This window comes from Oncorhynchus tshawytscha, linkage group LG30 (assembly GCF_018296145.1).
Source record: "Oncorhynchus tshawytscha isolate Ot180627B linkage group LG30, Otsh_v2.0, whole genome shotgun sequence".
Lineage (NCBI taxonomy): Eukaryota > Metazoa > Chordata > Actinopteri > Salmoniformes > Salmonidae > Oncorhynchus > Oncorhynchus tshawytscha.
In genome coordinates, this window is record NC_056458.1 from 44,999,588 (window position 1) to 45,017,969 (window position 18,382).

Consider the following 18,382-nt stretch of genomic DNA (forward strand, 5'->3'; position numbering starts at 1 on the left):
CTCCAACCCTTCTACTGTTTATAGTGTTACATCTCCTCCAACCCTTCTACTGTTTATAGTGTTACATCTCCTCCAACCCTTCTACTGCTACTGTTTATAGTGATACATCTCCTCCAACCCTTCTACTGTTTATAGTGATACATCTCCTCCAACCCTTCTACTGTTTATAGTGTTACATCTCCTCTAACCCTTCTACTGCTACTGTTTATAGTGATACATCTCCTCCAACCCTTCTACTGTTTATAGTGATACATCTCCTCCAACCCTTCTACTGCTACTGTTTATAGTGATACATCTCCTCCAACCCTTCTACTGTTTATAGTGTTACATCTCCTCCAACCCTTCTACTGTTTATAGTGATACATCTCCTCCAACCCTTCTACTGCTACTGTTTATAGTGTTACATCTCCTCCAACCCTTCTACTGTTTATAGTGATACATCTCCTCCAACCCTTCTACTGTTTATAGTGTTACATCTCCTCCAACCCTTCTACTGTTTATAGTGATACATCTCCTCCAACCCTTCTTCTACTGTTTATAGTGTTACATCTCCTCCAACCCTTCTACTGCTACTGTTTATAGTGATACATCTCCTCCAACCCTTCTACTGTTTATAGTGTGTTTACATCTCCTCCAACCCTTCTACTGTTTATAGTGTTACATCTCCTCCAACTACTGTTTATAGTGTTACATCTCCAACCCTTCTACTGTTTATAGTGTTACATCTCCTCCAACCCTTCTACTGTTTATAGTGTTACATCTCCTCCAACCCTTCTACTGTTTATAGTGATACATCTCCTCCAACCCTTCTACTGTTTATAGTGTTACATCTCCTCCAACCCTTCTACTGTTTATAGTGATACATCTCCTCCAACCGTTCTACTGCTACTGTTTATAGTGTTACATCTCCTCCAACCCTTCTACTGTTTATAGTGATACATCTCCTCCAACCCTTCTACTGCTACTGTTTATAGTGTTACATCTCCTCCAACCCTTCTACTGTTTATAGTGATACCACTCCTCCAACCCTTCTACTGTTTATAGTGATACATCTCTTCCAACCCTTCTACTGCTACTGTTTATAGTGTTACATCTCCTCCAACCCTTCTACTGTTTATAGTGTTACATCTCCTCCAACCCTTCTACTGTTTATAGTGATACATTTCCTCCAACCCTTCTACTGCTACTGTTCATAGTGTTACATCTCCTCCAACCCTTCTACTGTTTATAGTGTTACATCTCCTCCAACCCTTCTACTGTTTATAGTGTTACATCTCCTCCAACCCTTCTACTGTTTATAGTGTTACATCTCCTCCAACCCTTCTACTGTTTATAGTGACACATCTCCTCCAACTCTTCTACTGTTTATAGTGATACATCTCCTCCAACCCTTCTACTGCTACTGTTTATAGTGTTACATCTCCTCCAACCCTTCTACTGTTTATAGTGATACATCTCCTCCAACCCTTCTACTGTTTATAGTGATACATCTCCTCCAACCCTTCCTTCTACTGTGTTACATTTCCAACCCTTCTACTGTTTATAGTGATACATCTCCTCCAACCCTTCTACTGCTACTGTTTATAGTGTTACATCTCTCCAACCCTTCTACTGTTTATAGTGTTACATCTCCTACACCCTTCTACTCCAATCTCCTCCAACCCTTCTACTGTTTATAGTGTTACATCTCCTCCAACCCTTCTACTGTTTATAGTGTTACATCTCCTCCAACCCTTCTACTGTTTATAGTGTTACATCTCCTCCAACCCTTCTACTGTTTATAGTGATACATCTCCTCCAACCCTTCTACTGTTTATAGTGATACATCTCCTCCAACCCTTCTACTGCTACTGTTTATAGTCTTACATCTCCTCCAACCCTTCTACTGTTTATAGTGATACATCTCCTCCAACCCTTCTACTGTTTATAGTGTTACATCTCCTCCAACCCTTCTACTGTTTATAGTGATACATCTCCTCCAACCCTTCTACTGTTTATAGTGTTACATCTCCTCCAACCCTTCTACTGTTTATAGTGTTACATCTCCTCCAACTCTTCTACTGTTTATAGTGATACATCTCCTCCAACTCTTCTACTGCTACTGTTTATAGTGATACATCTCCTCCAACCCTTCTACTGTTTATAGTGATACATCTCCTCCAACCCTTCTACTGCTACTGTTTATAGTGTTACATCTCCTCCAACCCTTCTACTGTTTATAGTGATACATCTCCTCCAACTCTTCTACTGCTACTGTTTATACTGTTACATCTCCTCCAACCCTTCTACTGCTTCTGTTTATAGTGTTACATCTCCTCCAACCCTTCTACTGTTTATAGTGATACATCTCCTCCAACCCTTCTACTGCTACTGTTTATAGTGTTACATCTCCTCCAACCCTTCTACTGCTACTGTTTTTAGTGTTACATCTCCTCCAACCCTTCTACTGTTTATAGTGATACATCTCCTCCAACCCTTCTACTGTTTATAGTGATACATCTCCTCCAACCCTTCTACTGTTTATAGTGTTACATCTCCTCCAACCCTTCTACTGTTTATAGTGTTACATCTCCTCCAACCCTTCTACTGTTTATAGTGATACATCTCCTCCAACCCTTCTACTGTTTCATGATACATCTCCTCCAACCCTTCTACTGTTTATAGAGTTACATCTCCTCCAACCCTTCTACTGTTTATTGTGTTACATCTCCTCCAACCCTTCTACTGCTACTGTTTATAGTGTTACATCTCCTCCAACCCTTCTACTGTTTATAGTGATACATATCCTCCAACCCTTCTACTGCTACTGTTTATAGTGTTACATCTCCTCCAACCCTTCTACTGTTTATAGTGTTACATCTCCTCCAACCCTTCTACTGTTTATAGTGATACATCTCCTCCAACCCTTCTACTGTTTATAGTGATACATCTCCTCCAACCCTTCTACTGTTTATAGTGTTACATCTCCAGCCCTTCTACTGTTTATAGTGTTACATCTCCTCCAACCCTTCTACTGCCACTGTTTATAGTGTTACATCTCCTCCAACCCTTCTACTGTTTCATGATACATCTCCTCCAACCCTTCTACTGTTTATAGAGTTACATCTCCTCCAACCCTTCTACTGTTTATAGTGTTACATCTCCTCCAACCCTTCTACTGCTACTGTTTATAGTGTTACATCTCCTCCAACCCTTCTACTGTTTATAGTGTTACATCCCCTCCAACCCTTCTACTGTTTATAGTGATTTATCTCCTCCAACCCTTCTACTGCTACTGTTTATAGTGATACATCTTCTCCAACCCTTCTACTGCTTATAGTGTTACATCTCCTCCAACCCTTCTACTGCTACTGTTTATCGTGTTACATCTCCAACCCTTCTACTGTTTATAGTGTTACATCTCCTCTAACCCTTCTACTGCTACTGTTTATAGTGATACATCTCCTCCAACCCTTCTACTGCTACTGTTTATAGTGATACATCTCCTCCAACCCTTCTACTGCTACTGTTTTTCAGGCGTTGGACGTATGGGCCATGGGAGTAACTCTCTACTGCTTTGTGTTTGGGAAGGTAAGCCAACAGTCCATTTTTACTCCTCTTGTTACTTCCTCCCAGCCTGCCCACAACTTGTTTGTTTCGTGACATTCTCTGGAAGAAGTGTTTCTCTCGTGTACCTCTATTGGTGATGAAATGGTGATGAAATGCCGGACAACATGAAAAGAAACTATCTGAACCAACACCGTTTGGTTTGGGTCAGCACAATAGTGGGGAACAGGGTAGATTTGTCTGTTCAAAAGACCAGCACATGGACCGTGTTCTACTGTTGTAGAGACAGAGACTGTAACATGGACCGTGTTCTACAGTTGTAGAGACAGAGACTGCAACATGGACCGTGTTCTACAGTTGTCGAGACAGAGACTGTAACATGGACCGTGTTCTATTGTTGTAGAGACAGAGACTGTAACATGGACCGTGTTCTATTGTTGTCGAGACAGAGACTGTAACATGGACCGTGTTCTATTGTTGTAGAGACAGAGACTGTAACATGGACCGTGTTCTACAGTTGTAGAGACAGAGACTGTAACATGGACCGTGTTCTTCAGTTGTAGAGACAGAGACTGTAACATGGATCGTGTTCTATTGTTGTAGAGACAGAGACTGTAACATGGATCGTGTTCTATTGTTGTAGAGACAGAGACTGTAACATGGACCGTGTTCTACAGTTGTAGAGACAGAGACTGTAACATGGATCGTGTTCTATTGTTGTAGAGACAGAGACTGTAACATGGACCGTGTTCTATTGTTGTAGAGACAGAGACTGTAACATGGACCGTGTTCTATTGTTGTAGAGACAGAGACTGTAACATGGACCGTGCTCTATTGTTGTAGAGACAGAGACTGTAACATGGACCGTGTTCTATTGTTGTCGAGACAGAGACTGTAACATGGACCGTGTTCTATTGTTGTAGAGACAGAGACTGTAACATGGACCGTGTTCTACAGTTGTAGAGACAGAGACTGTAACATGGACCGTGTTCTTCAGTTGTAGAGACAGAGACTGTAACATGGATCGTGTTCTATTGTTGTAGAGACAGAGACTGTAACATGGATCGTGTTCTATTGTTGTAGAGACAGAGACTGTAACATGGACCGTGTTCTTCAGTTGTAGAGACAGAGACTGTAACATGGATCGTGTTCTATTGTTGTAGAGACAGAGACTGTAACATGGACCGTGTTCTATTGTTGTAGAGACAGAGACTGTAACATGGACCGTGTTCTATTGTTGTAGAGACAGAGACTGTAACATGGACCGTGTTCTATTGTTGTAGAGACAGAGACTGTAACATGGACCGTGTTCTATTGTTGTAGAGACAGAGACTGTAACATGGACCGTGTTCTATTGTTGTAGAGACAGAGACTGTAACATGGACCGTGTTCTATTGTAAAGGAAGAGACAGAGTCTGTTTAGTGATGACTTTTTCTGAGTCTGGTGCACGTCATATTCATGCTATTACCTAAGCCGCCAACTTGTTTTGCTCCAAGATGTTCTTAGAATTGTCTTAGATGTAATTATAACTCGTAGCTAACTTTTGAACCCTCTCTCCTCTCCTCTCTTCTCCTTTTTTCTCTCCTCTTCACGCAGTGTCCGTTCATTGATGAATACATCCTGGTTCTACACAATAAGATCAGGACTAAATGTGTGGAGTTCCCAGAGTCGTAAGTCTCTCTCTCTCCCATCCCCCATCAACCTTCCTCCTCTTTTTTATTAAGTGAGACAGACTTGATGTTCCAGCCACCACCACCACAGAGCTGAAACCGATGCTGCCAACTTACTATGTCTTACACTGTTACCCCAGGAAACCTACGTCTTATTACATACAGCCGGGAGGAACTATTGGATATAAGAGCAACGTCAATTTACCATCTTTACGACCAGGAATATGACTTTCCCGAAAGCGGATCCTTTGTTTGGTTCACCACCCAGGACAATAGATCGGATCCCAGCAGGCGACCCAAAACAACGGCGCCGCAGAAGGGGCAGACGGAGCGGTCTTCTGGTCACATAGATGGGCACATCGCTCACCGCTTCCGAGTATACTACTCGCCAATGTCCAGTCTCTTGACAACAAGGTAGAAGAAATTTGTGCAAGGATTGCCTTCCAGAGAGACATCAGAGATTATAACATTCTCTGTTTCATGAAAACATGGCTCACTCGGGATACGTTATCAGAGTCGCTACAGCCACCTGGTTTCTTCACGCATTGCGCCGACAGAAGTCGTGGTGTGATCATGGTGTCGTGGTGTGATCATAACAACATACAGGAACTCAAGTCCTTTTGTTCACCTGACCTAGAATTCCTTACAATAAAATGCCGACCACATCATCTAACAAGAGAATTCTCTTTGATTAGAATCACAGCCAAGTATATCCCCCCCAAGCAGACACCTTGACGGCCCTGAAATAACTTCATTGGACTCTATGTAAACTGGAAACCACATATCCTGAGGCTGCATTTATTGTAGATGGGGATTTTAACAAGGGTAATGAAAACAAGGCTGCCTAAATTTGATCAGCATATCGAATGCGTGACCCGGGCTGGTAAAACCCTGGATCATTGTTATTCTAACTTCCACGACGCATACAAAGCCCTCCCTCGGCAAATCTGACCACGACTTCATTTTGTTGCTCCCAGACTATAGACAAAAACTGAAACAGGAAATGCCCGTGCTCAGGTCTGTTCAACGCTGGTCCGACCAATCTGATTCCACGCTTCAAGATTGCTTCAATCACGTGGACTGGGATATGTTCTGGATAGCGTCGGACAACAACATTGACGTATATGCTGAATCGGTGAGTGAAGTTATTAGCAAGTGCATCGGTGATGTTGTACCCATGGTGACTATTAAAACCTTCCCCAACCAGAAACCGTGGATTGATGGCAGCATTTGTGCAAAACTGGAAGCGCGAACCACTTCTTTTAATCAGGGCAAGGCGACCGGAAACAGGAAACATGACCGAATACAAACAGTTTAGCTATTCCCTCCGCAAGGCAATCATACAAGCTAAGCGTCAATATAGAGACAAAGTAGAGTCGCAATTCAACGGCTGAGACACGAGAGGTATGTGGCAGGGTCTACAGTCAAACACGGACTACAAAAAGAAAACCAGCCCATTGCTGACCCTAATGTCTTGCTCCCAGATAAACTAAACAACTTCTTTGCTCGTTTTGACAATACAGTGCCACCGACACGGCCCGCTACCAAAACCTGCGGGCTCTCCTTCACCGCAGCCAACGTCAGGAAAACATTTAAACGTGTTAACCCTCGCAAGGCTGCCGGCCCAGACGGCATCCCTAGCCGCGTCCTCAGAGCATGTGCAGACCAGCTGGCTGGTGTGTTTATGGACATATTCAATCAATCCCTATCCCAGTCTGCTGTTCCCACATGCTTCAAGAGGGCCACCATTGTTCCTGTTCCCAAGAAAGCTAAGGTAACTGAGCTAAACGACTATCGCCCCGTAGCACTCACTTCTGTCATCATGAAGTGCTTTGAGAGACTAGTCAAGGATCATGTCACCTCCACCCTACCTGACACCCTAGACCCACTTCAATTTGCTTACCGCCCCAATAGGTCCACAGACGACGCAATCACACTGCACACTGCCCTAACCCATCTGGACTAGAGGAATACCTGTGTAAGAATGATGTTCATTGACTACAGCTCAGCATTTAACACCGTAGTACCCTCCAAACTCATCATTAAGCTCGAGACCCTGGGTCTCGACCCCAACCTGTGCAACTGGGTCCTGGACTTTCTGACAGAACGCCCCTAGGTGGTGAGGGTAACTAACAATATCTCCTCTCTGCTGATCCTCAACACTGGGGCCCCACAAGGGTGCGTTCTCAGCCCTCTGCTGTACTCCGTGTTCACCCATGACTGCGTGGCCATGCACGCCTCCAACTCAATCATCAAGTTTGCAGATGACACTTCGTCAACAAAACAAAGGAGATGATCGTGGACTGTTCACCCCGCTATCATCCAGAAGGCGAGGTCGGTACAGGTGCATCAAAGCTGGGACCGAGAGACTGAAAAACAGCTTCGATCTCAAGGCCATCAGACTGTTAAACAGCCATCACTAACATTGCTGCCCCCTATCCCAAACAGGTTAATGAAAACGCCTCGTAATAACACTGCCTGGGCTATCTTAATGAAAATACCTTGTAATAATACTGCCTGGGCTATCTTAATGAAAACACCTCGTAATAACACTGCCTGGGCTATCTTAATGAAAACGCCTCGTAATAACACTGCCTGGGCTATCTTAATGAAAACACCTCGTAATAACACTGCCTGGGCTATCTTAATGAAAATACCTCGTAATAACACTGCCTGGGCTATCTTAATGAAAACACCTCGTAATAACACTGCCTGGGCTATCTTAATGAAAACACCTCGTAATAACACTGCCTGGGCTATCTTAATGAAAACACCTCGTAATAACACTGCCTGGGCTATCTTAATGAAAACACCTCGTAATAACACTGCCTGGGCTATCTTAATGAAAACACCTCGTAATAACACTGCCTGGGCTATCTTAATGAAAACACCTCGTAATAACACTGCCTGGGCTATCTTAATGAAAACACCTCGTAATAACACTGCCTGGGCTATCTTAATGAAAACGCCTCGTAATAACACTGCCTGGGCTATCTTAACTTCCACCACTGTTATTATTTAACACTGGTACTGCTGGAGGTAAGTCAGCCTTGTCTGAGCGAGAACGGCCTACAGGGCATGAGCCATCTCCTGTTTCTGTAGCATGAGGCAGTCTGGTGTACGAGTACTCCCCCTGTACAGGACGCTAGTCTGTCCCAGGGCTTTACCCCTAATTCCAATGCTGAGTGCCAAGCAGATTATGTTATACCTTGATTAATACTGTACCAGCCCTGACCTCTGTGTACCTGACCTCTGTGTGTGTTGTGTGTGTGTTTGTTCCTGTAGGCCAGAGATTAGTGAAGAGCTGAAGACTCTGATCCAGAGAATGTTGGACAAGAACCCAGACACCAGGATCACCATACCTGAGATCAAGGTGAGGGGAGGAGCTTCACCCTCATCCCTCTGAGTTAGACCAATGGTACTGTAGGAGGTCTGTATGAGGAGTTTTTGTTTTACACAATAGGACTCACTAACAGGCGGTGCTGAACGTGTCCTCTCCGGCCAGATCAACAGCTGTCCTCCGTGATAAAGATCACACACACACACATGCACACACACACACACACACACACACACACACACACACACACACACACACACACACACACACACACACACACAAAGATCAGAGGAGGGAAAGGAAGTCCCTGAAGGTGAAAGCTGAATCCTCTCCCTGTTGGCCTCTCTGTAAAAGAGACTGAGTTCTAACTTCTCATCTCATCTGTAGTCAGCGTCTCCTCTCTCTCCAGAGACTGTGTGTGTGTGTGTGTGTGTGTGTGTGTGTGTGTGTGTGTGTGTGTGTGTGTGTGTGTGTGTGTGTGTGTGTGTGTGTGTGTGTGTGTGTGTGTGTGTGTGTGTGTGTGTGTGTGTGGTGGGGGAGGCTAATTAGTCGCAGTGGTGTCATCCCTGTCCCCTGACACTACCTGCCTCACTGATTCAGCATCACACACATCTGACTCAAATAAGATGCGACACAATTAGGATTAAATTATTTATTTTTGATGTGAAAATAGTATATTGATGTATAAATAAACGATGTATCAGTAAACATACCAGTAGCCTAACTGACACCAGTAGCCTAACTGACACCAGTAGCCTAACTGACATCAGTAGCCAAACTGACACCAGTAGCCTAACTGACACCAGTAGCCTAACGTATACATTAGAGGCAGGGAGGAAGCCCATCTCCAAATGTTCTCATACACAGAAAAATCACAACCTACCCCAGTAAAATGGGCATCTCTGTTAGCCCTCTGTGGGGATATGGAGAGCCATGGAGAAACTAGATGCTATATTAATGTCCATGAAGAGACATGGCACTGAAATGCATGCAACGCCTCCCCCATTCATATTCTTCTCTGAAACTGATGGCTATTACATTCTCTTTCAAAACCTGCCCTGCTTTCATTCAAACACACATCAAATGACTTGTGCTAAAACATGTGTTCTGCCTTCCATTAAATGTTTAAGCCCCTGACACACACAGAGGAGGTTCTAACTAGCCAGACCTTTAATTAGGAAAGCCCCCGACACACACAGAGGAGGTTCTAACTAGCCAGACCTTTAATTAGGAAAGCCCCCGACACACACAGAGGAGGTTCTAACTAGCCAGACCTTTAATTAGGAAAGTCCCTGACACACACAGAGGAGGTTCTAACTAGCCAGACCTTTAATTAGGAAAGCCCCGACACACACAGAGGAGGTTCTAACTAGCCAGACCTTTAATTAGGAAAGCCCCGACACACACACAGAGGAGGTTCTAACTAGCCAGACCTTTAATTAGGAAAGCCCCTGACACACACAGAGGAGGTTCTAACTAGCCAGACCTTTAATTAGGAAAGCCCCTGACACAGTGACACACCATCTAGGAAACACACCCCAGAGGAGGTTCTAACTCAGACCTTTAATTAGGAAAGCCCCGACACACACAGAGGAGGTTTCTAGCCAGACCTTTAATTAGGAAAGCCCTCTCTCTCACAGAGGAGGTTCTCTAGCCAGACCTTTAATTCGACACACACAGAGGAGGTTCTAACTAGCCAGACCTTTTTCAGAGGAGGTTTCTTTAATTTCACACTCTCTCTAGGAAAGCCCCGACACACACAGAGGAGGTTCTTTCTTTAATTAGGAAAGCCCCGACACACACAGAGGAGGTTCTAACTTCTTTAATTAGGAAAGCCTCTCTCTCTCAGAGGAGGTTCTCTAGCCTCTGTCTGTCTGTCTGTCTATCTGTCTGTCTGTCTGTCTGTCTGTCTCTAGCCAGTTTGTCAGCCCCTGACTCTCTCACTCTCTGTCTCTCTCTTTCTCTGTCTCTCTTTCTCACTCTGTGTTTCTCTCTGTCTGTCTGTCTGTCTCTCTCTCTCTCTCTCTCTCTCTCTCTCTCTCTCTCTCTCGCTCTCCTTGTCAGTCCTGACGTTAGACAGCCTTGGCTTTAGAAGACTGTTTACAGCAGCAGGCATTTCTACAGTCTGTCCAATAAATTCTTTAGATTCTTATTCCCCCTTTCTCTTCACCGGGTGATGTGTATTTATGGGTGATGTGTATTTATGGGTGATGTGTATTTATGGGTGATGTGTATTTATGGGTGATGTGTATTTATGGGTGATGTATATTTATGGGTGATGTGTATTTATGGGTGATGTGTGTTTCCAGGCGGTGTGTGTTTCCAGGCGGTGTGTGTTTCCAGGCGGTGTGTGTTTCTGGGTGATGTGTGTTTCTGGGTGCTGTGTGTTTCTGGGTGCTGTGTATTTATGGGTGATGTATATTTATGGGTGCTGTGTGTTTCTGGGTGGTGTATATTTATGGGTGATGTGTGTTTATGGGTGATGTATATTTATGGGTGATGTGTGTTTCTGGGTGATGTGTGTTTCTGGGTGCTGTGTGTTTCTGGGTGCTGTGTGTTTCTGGGTGCTGTGTGTTTATGGGTGATGTGTATTTATGGGTGATGTGTATTTATGGGTGATGTATATTTATGGGTGATGTGTGTTTATGGGTGATGTATATTTATGGGTGATGTGTGTTTCTGGGTGATGTGTGTTTCTGGGTGCTGTGTGTTTCTGGGTGCTGTGTGTTTCTGGGTGATGTGTATTAATGGGTGATGTGTATTTATGGGTGATGTGTATTTCTGGGTGATGCATCTGTATATCGCTTTCTAGTAGTGCCGAGGCACATACCACTGTGACATTCTTGTTGTGTGTGTGTGTGTGTGTGTGTGTCTGTCTCAGTTGGACCCGTGGGTGACCCAGGATGGTTGTGACCCCTTACCTCTAGAGGAGGAACACTGTACCGTGGTGGAGGTCACCGAGGAGGAGGTGCAGAACTCTGTCAAGTTTGTCCCCAGCCTTTCTGCCGTGGTAAGGAGCCTGAAGTGTGTGTGTGTGTGTGTGTGTACCTTCCTGCCCGCACAAATGCAAGTGCATGTGTGTGTTTTAGGTGAGTGAGTGTGCATCATCTGATCGTGTGTGTGTGTTTTAGGTGAGTGAGTGTGCATCATCTGATCGTGTGTGTGTGTGTGTTTTCAGATCCTGGTTAAGGCCATGCTGAGGAAGAGGTCGTTCGGTAACCCCTTTGAGTGTCCCAGAAGTAGAGAGGAGAGGTCCATGTCTGCACCTGGCAACCTGTTAATGTGAGTTCTGTTCTGCAGTACTACAGCTCTAACACCAGACTGACACGCTATCAGTCACACACCAACAACCTGTTAATGTGAGTTCTGTTCTGCAGTACTACAGCTCTAACACCAGACTGACACGCTATCAGTCACACACCAACAACCTGTTAATGTGAGTTCTGTTCTGCAGTACTACAGCTCTAACACCAGACTGACACGCTATCAGTCACACACCAACAACTTCTTCCACACACCATATAACCATATAACCCAAACCCCCCATGTTCCCTAAATCCTAAACCTAACTCCTAAGTCCTAACTCCTAACTCCTAAACCTAACTCCTAACCCTAAACCTAACTCCTAACCCTAAACCTAACTCCTAACCCTAACTCCTAACTCCTAAACCTAACTCCTAACCCCTAAACCTAACTCCTAACTCCTAAACATAACTCCTACACCTAACTCCTAACCCTAAACCTAACTCCTAACCTTAAACCTAACTCCTTAACCTAACTCCTAAACCTAACTCCTAACTCCTAAACCTAACTCCTAACTCCTGACCCTAGCTCCTGACCCTAGCTCCTGACCCTAGCTCCTGACCCTAACTCCTAAACCTAACTCCTAAACCTAACTCCTAAACCTAACTCCTAAACCTAACTCCTAACTCCTAAACCTAACTCCTGACCCTAAACCTAACTTCTGACCCTAACTCCTAACCCTAACCCTAAACCTAACTCCTAACCCTAAACCTATCTCCTAACCCTAAACCTAACTCCTAACCCTAAACGTAACTCCTGACCCTAAACCTAACTCCTAACCCTAAACCTAACTCCTGACCCTAACCCTAACCCCTAATATTAAAACAGCCTTTGTCCCCATGTGGGATCATTTTCCTTGTTTTACTATCCTTTTGGGGCCTTTTGGGGATTTTAGGTCCCCACAAGGATAGATGAACCAACCCAGACACACACAAACACACACACACCGTCCCCCTCTGAGAGCAGGAAAACTAGTCACCTGGAGCTGCCAATTGCGTTGCCATAGTATTGCCATAGTATCACAATCCAGGGATAATATCTTACAGTACGTTTCTATCTGTGTCTTTCTCTCTGTTTTCCATCTAATTCTCTCTTGTCTTTCTCTCTGTTTTCCATCTAATTCTCTCTTGTCTTTATCTCTGTTTTCCATCTAATTCTCTCTTGTCTTTCTCTCTGTTTTCCATCTAATTCTCTCTTGTCTTTTTCTCTGTTTTCCATCTAATTCTCTCTTGTCTTTATCTCTGTTTTCCATCTAATTCTCTCTTGTCTTTTTCTCTGTTTTCCATCTAATTCTCTCTTGTCTTTATCTCTGTTTTCCATCTAATTCTCTCTTGTCTTTTCTCTGTTTTCCATCTAATTCTCTCTTGTCTTTATCTCTGTTTTCCATCTAATTCTCTCTTGTCTTTATCTCTGTTTTCCATCTAATTCTCTCTTGTCTTTATCTCTGTTTTCCATTTAATTCTCTGTCTTTTCTCTGTTTTCCATCTAATTCTCTCTTGTCTTTATCTCTGTTTTCCATCTAATTCTCTCTTGTCTTTATCTCTGTTTTCCATCTAATTCTCTCTTGTCTTTCTCTCTGTTTTCCATCTAATTCTCTCTTGTCTTTTTCTCTGTTTTCCATCTAATTCTCTCTTGTCTTTATCTCTGTTTTCCATCTAATTCTCTCTTGTCTTTTTCTCTGTTTTCCATCTAATTCCCTCTCTGTCAGTGAATAAGTGACAGACATAATGATTTGGAACTACCACAGTTTAACCTCAGATGCCCCTGACCTGTGTGCACTATACTGAAGGTTTAACCCTGTGGCTTCACACTGCTAGCTGCTAGCTCCAAGCTCCAGTTTAATCAAGAGTTTGCAAGTATGGACCTGTGATGTTTTTTGTTATTTTGTATATATTTACTATCCCTTTGGAACAGTGAACCTTAGAGAATAAATAAGAAACCTGCACGCTGCTCTTGATAGTATCACTGCCCTTGATAGTATCACTGCTGTTGATAGTATCACTGCTGTTGATAGTATCACTGCTCTTGATAGTATCACTGCTGTTGATAGTATCACTGCTCTTGATAGTATCACTGCTGTTGATAGTATCACTGCTCTTGATAGTATCACTGCTCTTGATAGTATCACTGCTGTTGATAGTATCACTGCTGTTGATAGTATCACTACTCTGGATAGTATCGCTGCTCTTTATTAAGCTTCATGTATGGGCCTCAAGGCCTTCCTCAGAGTTTTTTGTAATTTATTTTTGTTACCGTGCACCTACAACAAAGACAGCTCAAATGTGTGAGTGCCTTTTTGAATTTTGAATTGTAAACCTTTGGAATACATTGGGCAAATTGCAACCATTGATAGTCACACCAGATTATCGGCACGTGATCTCTCGTTAAACCATCAATACGCTCTGAAATCACCCACATATCTGAACTCAATTGCAACCATCATTGGCCAGCGAGTTATCGCTCCCTAAAGCGGATGAGGAGGTCATCTTTTAGTCTTGATCGCAGCCAACATTTTTCAAGACTACTTTGTACTCTGGTTGGTATTGTCATTGTGTCTTCTCCTGCTCCTCCCCTCCAAATACTTACCACCGGGCTTGGGATTCATCACTACGCACACCTGGCACTCATCATTACGCACACCTGGCACTCATCATTACGCACACCTGGCACTCATCATTACGCACACCTGGCACTCATCATTACGCACACCTGGCACTCATCATTACGCACACCTGGTACTCATCATTATGCACACCTGGTACTCATCATTATGCACACCTGGCACTCATCATTACGCACACCTGGCACTCATCATTACACACACCTGGCACTCATCATTACGCTCACCTGCTAATCATTATGATTCACACCTGGCACTCATCATTACGCACACCTTCTAATCATTATGATTCACACCTGGCACTCATCATTACGCACACCTGCTAATCATTATGATTCACACCTGACACTCATCATTACGCTCACCTGCTAATCATTATGATTCACACCTGGACTTTATTCCCTTTAATCCTACTTCATGAGCAGACTAAGGATGATTTAGTCCTACTTTATTTATTTTTTTCATCTTTTAGTCTTGATCGCAGCCAACATTTTTCAAGACTACTTTGTACTCTGGTTGGTATTGTCATTGTGTCTTCTCCTGCTCCTCCCCTCCAAATACTTACCACCGGTCCTGGGATTCATCATTACGCACACCTGGCACTCATCATTACGCACACCTGGCACTCATCATTACGCACACCTGGCACTCATCATTATGCACACCTGGCACTCATCATTATGCACACCTGGTACTCATCATTATGCACACCTGGTACTCATCATTACGCACACCTGGCACTCATCATTACGCACACCTGGCACTCATCATTACACACACCTGGCACTCATCATTACGCTCACCTGCTAATCATTATGATTCACACCTGGCACTCATCATTACGCACACCTTCTAATCATTATGATTCACACCTGACACTCATCATTACGCTCACCTGCTAATCATTATGATTCACACCTGGACTTTATTACCTTTAATCCTACTTCATGAGCAGACTAAGGATGATTTAGTTCTACTTTATGAGCAGACTAAAGGTGATTTAGTTCTACTTTATGAGCAGACTAGGGGTGATTTAGTTCTACTTTATGAGCAGACTAAGGGTGATTTAGTCCTACTTTATGAGCAGACTAAGGGTGATTTAGGTCTACTTTATGAGCAGACTAGGGGCAATTTAGGTATACTTTATCAGCAGACTAAGGGTGTATTTAGTCATACTTTATGAGCAGACTAAGGGTGGATTTAGTCCTACTTGATGAGCAGAGTAAGGGCGATTTAGTTCTACTTTATGAGCAGACTAAGGTTGATTTAGTTCTACTTGATGAGCAGACTAAGGGGTGATTTATGCCTACTATATGAACAAACTAAGCGGTGATTTTGTTCTACTTCATGAGCAGACTAAGGGGTGATTTAGTTCTACTTCATGAGCAGACTAAGGGGTGATTTAGTTCTACTTCATGAGCAGACTAAGGGGTGATTTAGTTCTACTTCATGAGCAGACTATGGGGTGATTTAGTTCTACTTCATGAGCAGACTAAGGGGCGATTTAGTTCTACTTCATGAGCAGACTAAGGGGTGATTTAGTTCTACTTCATGAGCAGACTAAGGGGCGATTTAGTTCTACTTCATGAGCAGACTAAGGGGCGATTTAGTTCTACTTCATGAGCAGACTAAGGGGCGATTTAGTTCTACTTCATGGGCAGACTAAGGGACTAAGGGGTGATTTAGTTCTACTTCATGAGCAGACTAAGGGGCGATTTAGTTCTACTTCATGAGCAGACTAAGGGGTGATTTAGTTCTACTTCATGAGCAGACTAAGGGGCGATTTAGTTCTACTTTATGAGCAGACTGAGGGGTGATTTAGTTCTACTTCATGAGCAGACTAAGGGGCGATTTAGTTCTACTTTATGAGCAGACTGAGGGGTGATTTAGTTCTACTTCATGAGCAGACTACGGGGTGATTTAGTTCTACTTCATGAGCAGACTAAGGGGCGATTTAGTTCTACTTCATGAGCAGACTAAGGGGCGATTTAGTTCTACTTCATGAGCAGACTAAGGGGCGATTTAGTTCTACTTCATGAGCAGACTAAGGGGGGGCGATTTAGTTCTACTTTATGAGCAGACTGAGGGGTGATTTAGTTCTACTTCATGAGCAGACTAAGGGGCGATTTAGTTCTACTTCATGAGCAGACTAAGGGGCGATTTAGTTCTACTTTATGAGCAGACTGAGGGGCGATTTAGTTCTACTTCATGAGCAGTGATTTAGTTCTACTTCATGAGCAGACTAAGGGGTGATTTAGTTCTACTTCATGAGCAGACTATTTAGGAGCAGTGATTTAGTTCTACTTCATGAGCAGACTAAGGGGCGATTTAGTTCTACTTCACGAGCAGACTAAGGGGCGATTTAGTTCTACTTCATGAGCAGACTAAGGGGCGATTTAGTTCTACTTCATGAGCAGACTAAGGGGCGATTTAGTTCTACTTCACGAGCAGACTAAGGGGCGATTTAGTTCTACTTCATGAGCAGACTAAGGGGCGATTTAGTTCTACTTCACGAGCAGACTAAGGGGCGATTTAGTTCTACTTCATGAGCAGACTAAGGGGCGATTTAGTTCTACTTCATGAGCAGACTAAGGGGTGTTTTATCTATTTGACAATTAACAATCAAGTTTTTCCTCGTTTACCACATCAGATCTACTGTGGAAATGTGCCCGAGACGTATGAACAGAAAATACATGTTGATGGTGTTTCTAATTTTCAGAGGAACAACTCGACGAACACTATGGAAGCTTAAATCAAGTTTATTCGTCCATTGGGTCAATACAGTTGCATCAGAGGACAACATAGTCACACAAGCACTGATATTTAACTATGCCGAGTCTCCTCCTACACATCTGAACAGCCAGTGCATCTCTGTTGCCAGACAGAACCTGAGTGATATCTGTTCTTCCTCACTTCATCTGACCTGACCTCTACCCCAAAGCGCTCACTCCTCCCCAACTCAAGGCTGTTATGGTGACTGGTACCAGACTTGTGTCTCTTCTCCTCCCAGAGGATCCCTCCCATAGGATCCCTGATGGCTAACAATAACATATCGTGACATAATGTAAACGTTATACATTACCCTCTCTTCCTCAGTGACATGAATAATTATATTTCATATTCTCAGAACAATATAGCCTACTCATAATATTTTATGCCTTTCCAGTTTATTTAAATTCAACTGTCTTTAAAATACAATTATCAAGATCATGGGTAAAATATCTCTGGACAGTCCATATTTGAAATGTGCAACTATATAAATCAAGTAAATCGTGATATTAGATTATTTTGCCATTTAAGCATTGTCTCACGTCAGATGGCGTCACTCCTATGCGACTCTCGTCCCTCAACCGGTCTGTCTGGTAGGACGTGGAACTCATCTCTAAAAAGTCTGATCCACCTAACACTAGCTATGAAAATCACTCCGCCCTCAGTAGCTATGACAGTCTGACTACTGTGGCAAACCTGCTCCAGCTAGCAGCCTGTTTGAATGGCCATACGGTAGCTAGCTAGTTTGCCAGGTCGTTGATAAAGTTGTACGGCACCAAGGTTATGGGACTGTTCTCAGAAATCAGCATGTATCTGACTCTGACAGCTGGCTCTGTGCCTCACTATGGTCTTTATTTTACTGCTATTATTATCTATCCTGGTGTCTAGTCACTTTACCCTGCCTTCATGTACATATCTACCTCAAATCCCTTATTATTATCTATCCTGATGTCTAGTCACTTTACCCTGCCTTCATGTACATATCTACCTCAAATCCCTTATTATTATCTATCCTGATGTCTAGTCACTTTACCCTGCCTTCATGTACATATCAACCTCTAATACCTTATTATTATCTACACTGATGTCTAGTCACATGACCCTGCCTTCATGTACTGTACATGTGTTAGTTA

General features: G+C 43.3%; 1 protein-coding gene across 2 annotated transcripts in view; it reads left to right on the forward strand.

Moving 5' to 3' along the window:
* The window catches only part of LOC112239026 (calcium/calmodulin-dependent protein kinase kinase 1), a 100,203-nt gene that overhangs the window by 79,547 nt on the left and 2,274 nt on the right, over positions 1 to 18,382 (forward strand). For both annotated transcript variants that reach the window (XM_042309118.1, XM_042309119.1), the window contains exons 10-14: positions 3,517 to 3,570; positions 5,144 to 5,217; positions 8,503 to 8,590; positions 11,439 to 11,567; positions 11,736 to 11,839. In XM_042309118.1, the coding sequence (XP_042165052.1) occupies positions 3,517 to 3,570; positions 5,144 to 5,217; positions 8,503 to 8,590; positions 11,439 to 11,567; positions 11,736 to 11,839 (449 nt within the window). The remainder of the gene's footprint in view (positions 1 to 3,516; positions 3,571 to 5,143; positions 5,218 to 8,502; positions 8,591 to 11,438; positions 11,568 to 11,735; positions 11,840 to 18,382) is intronic.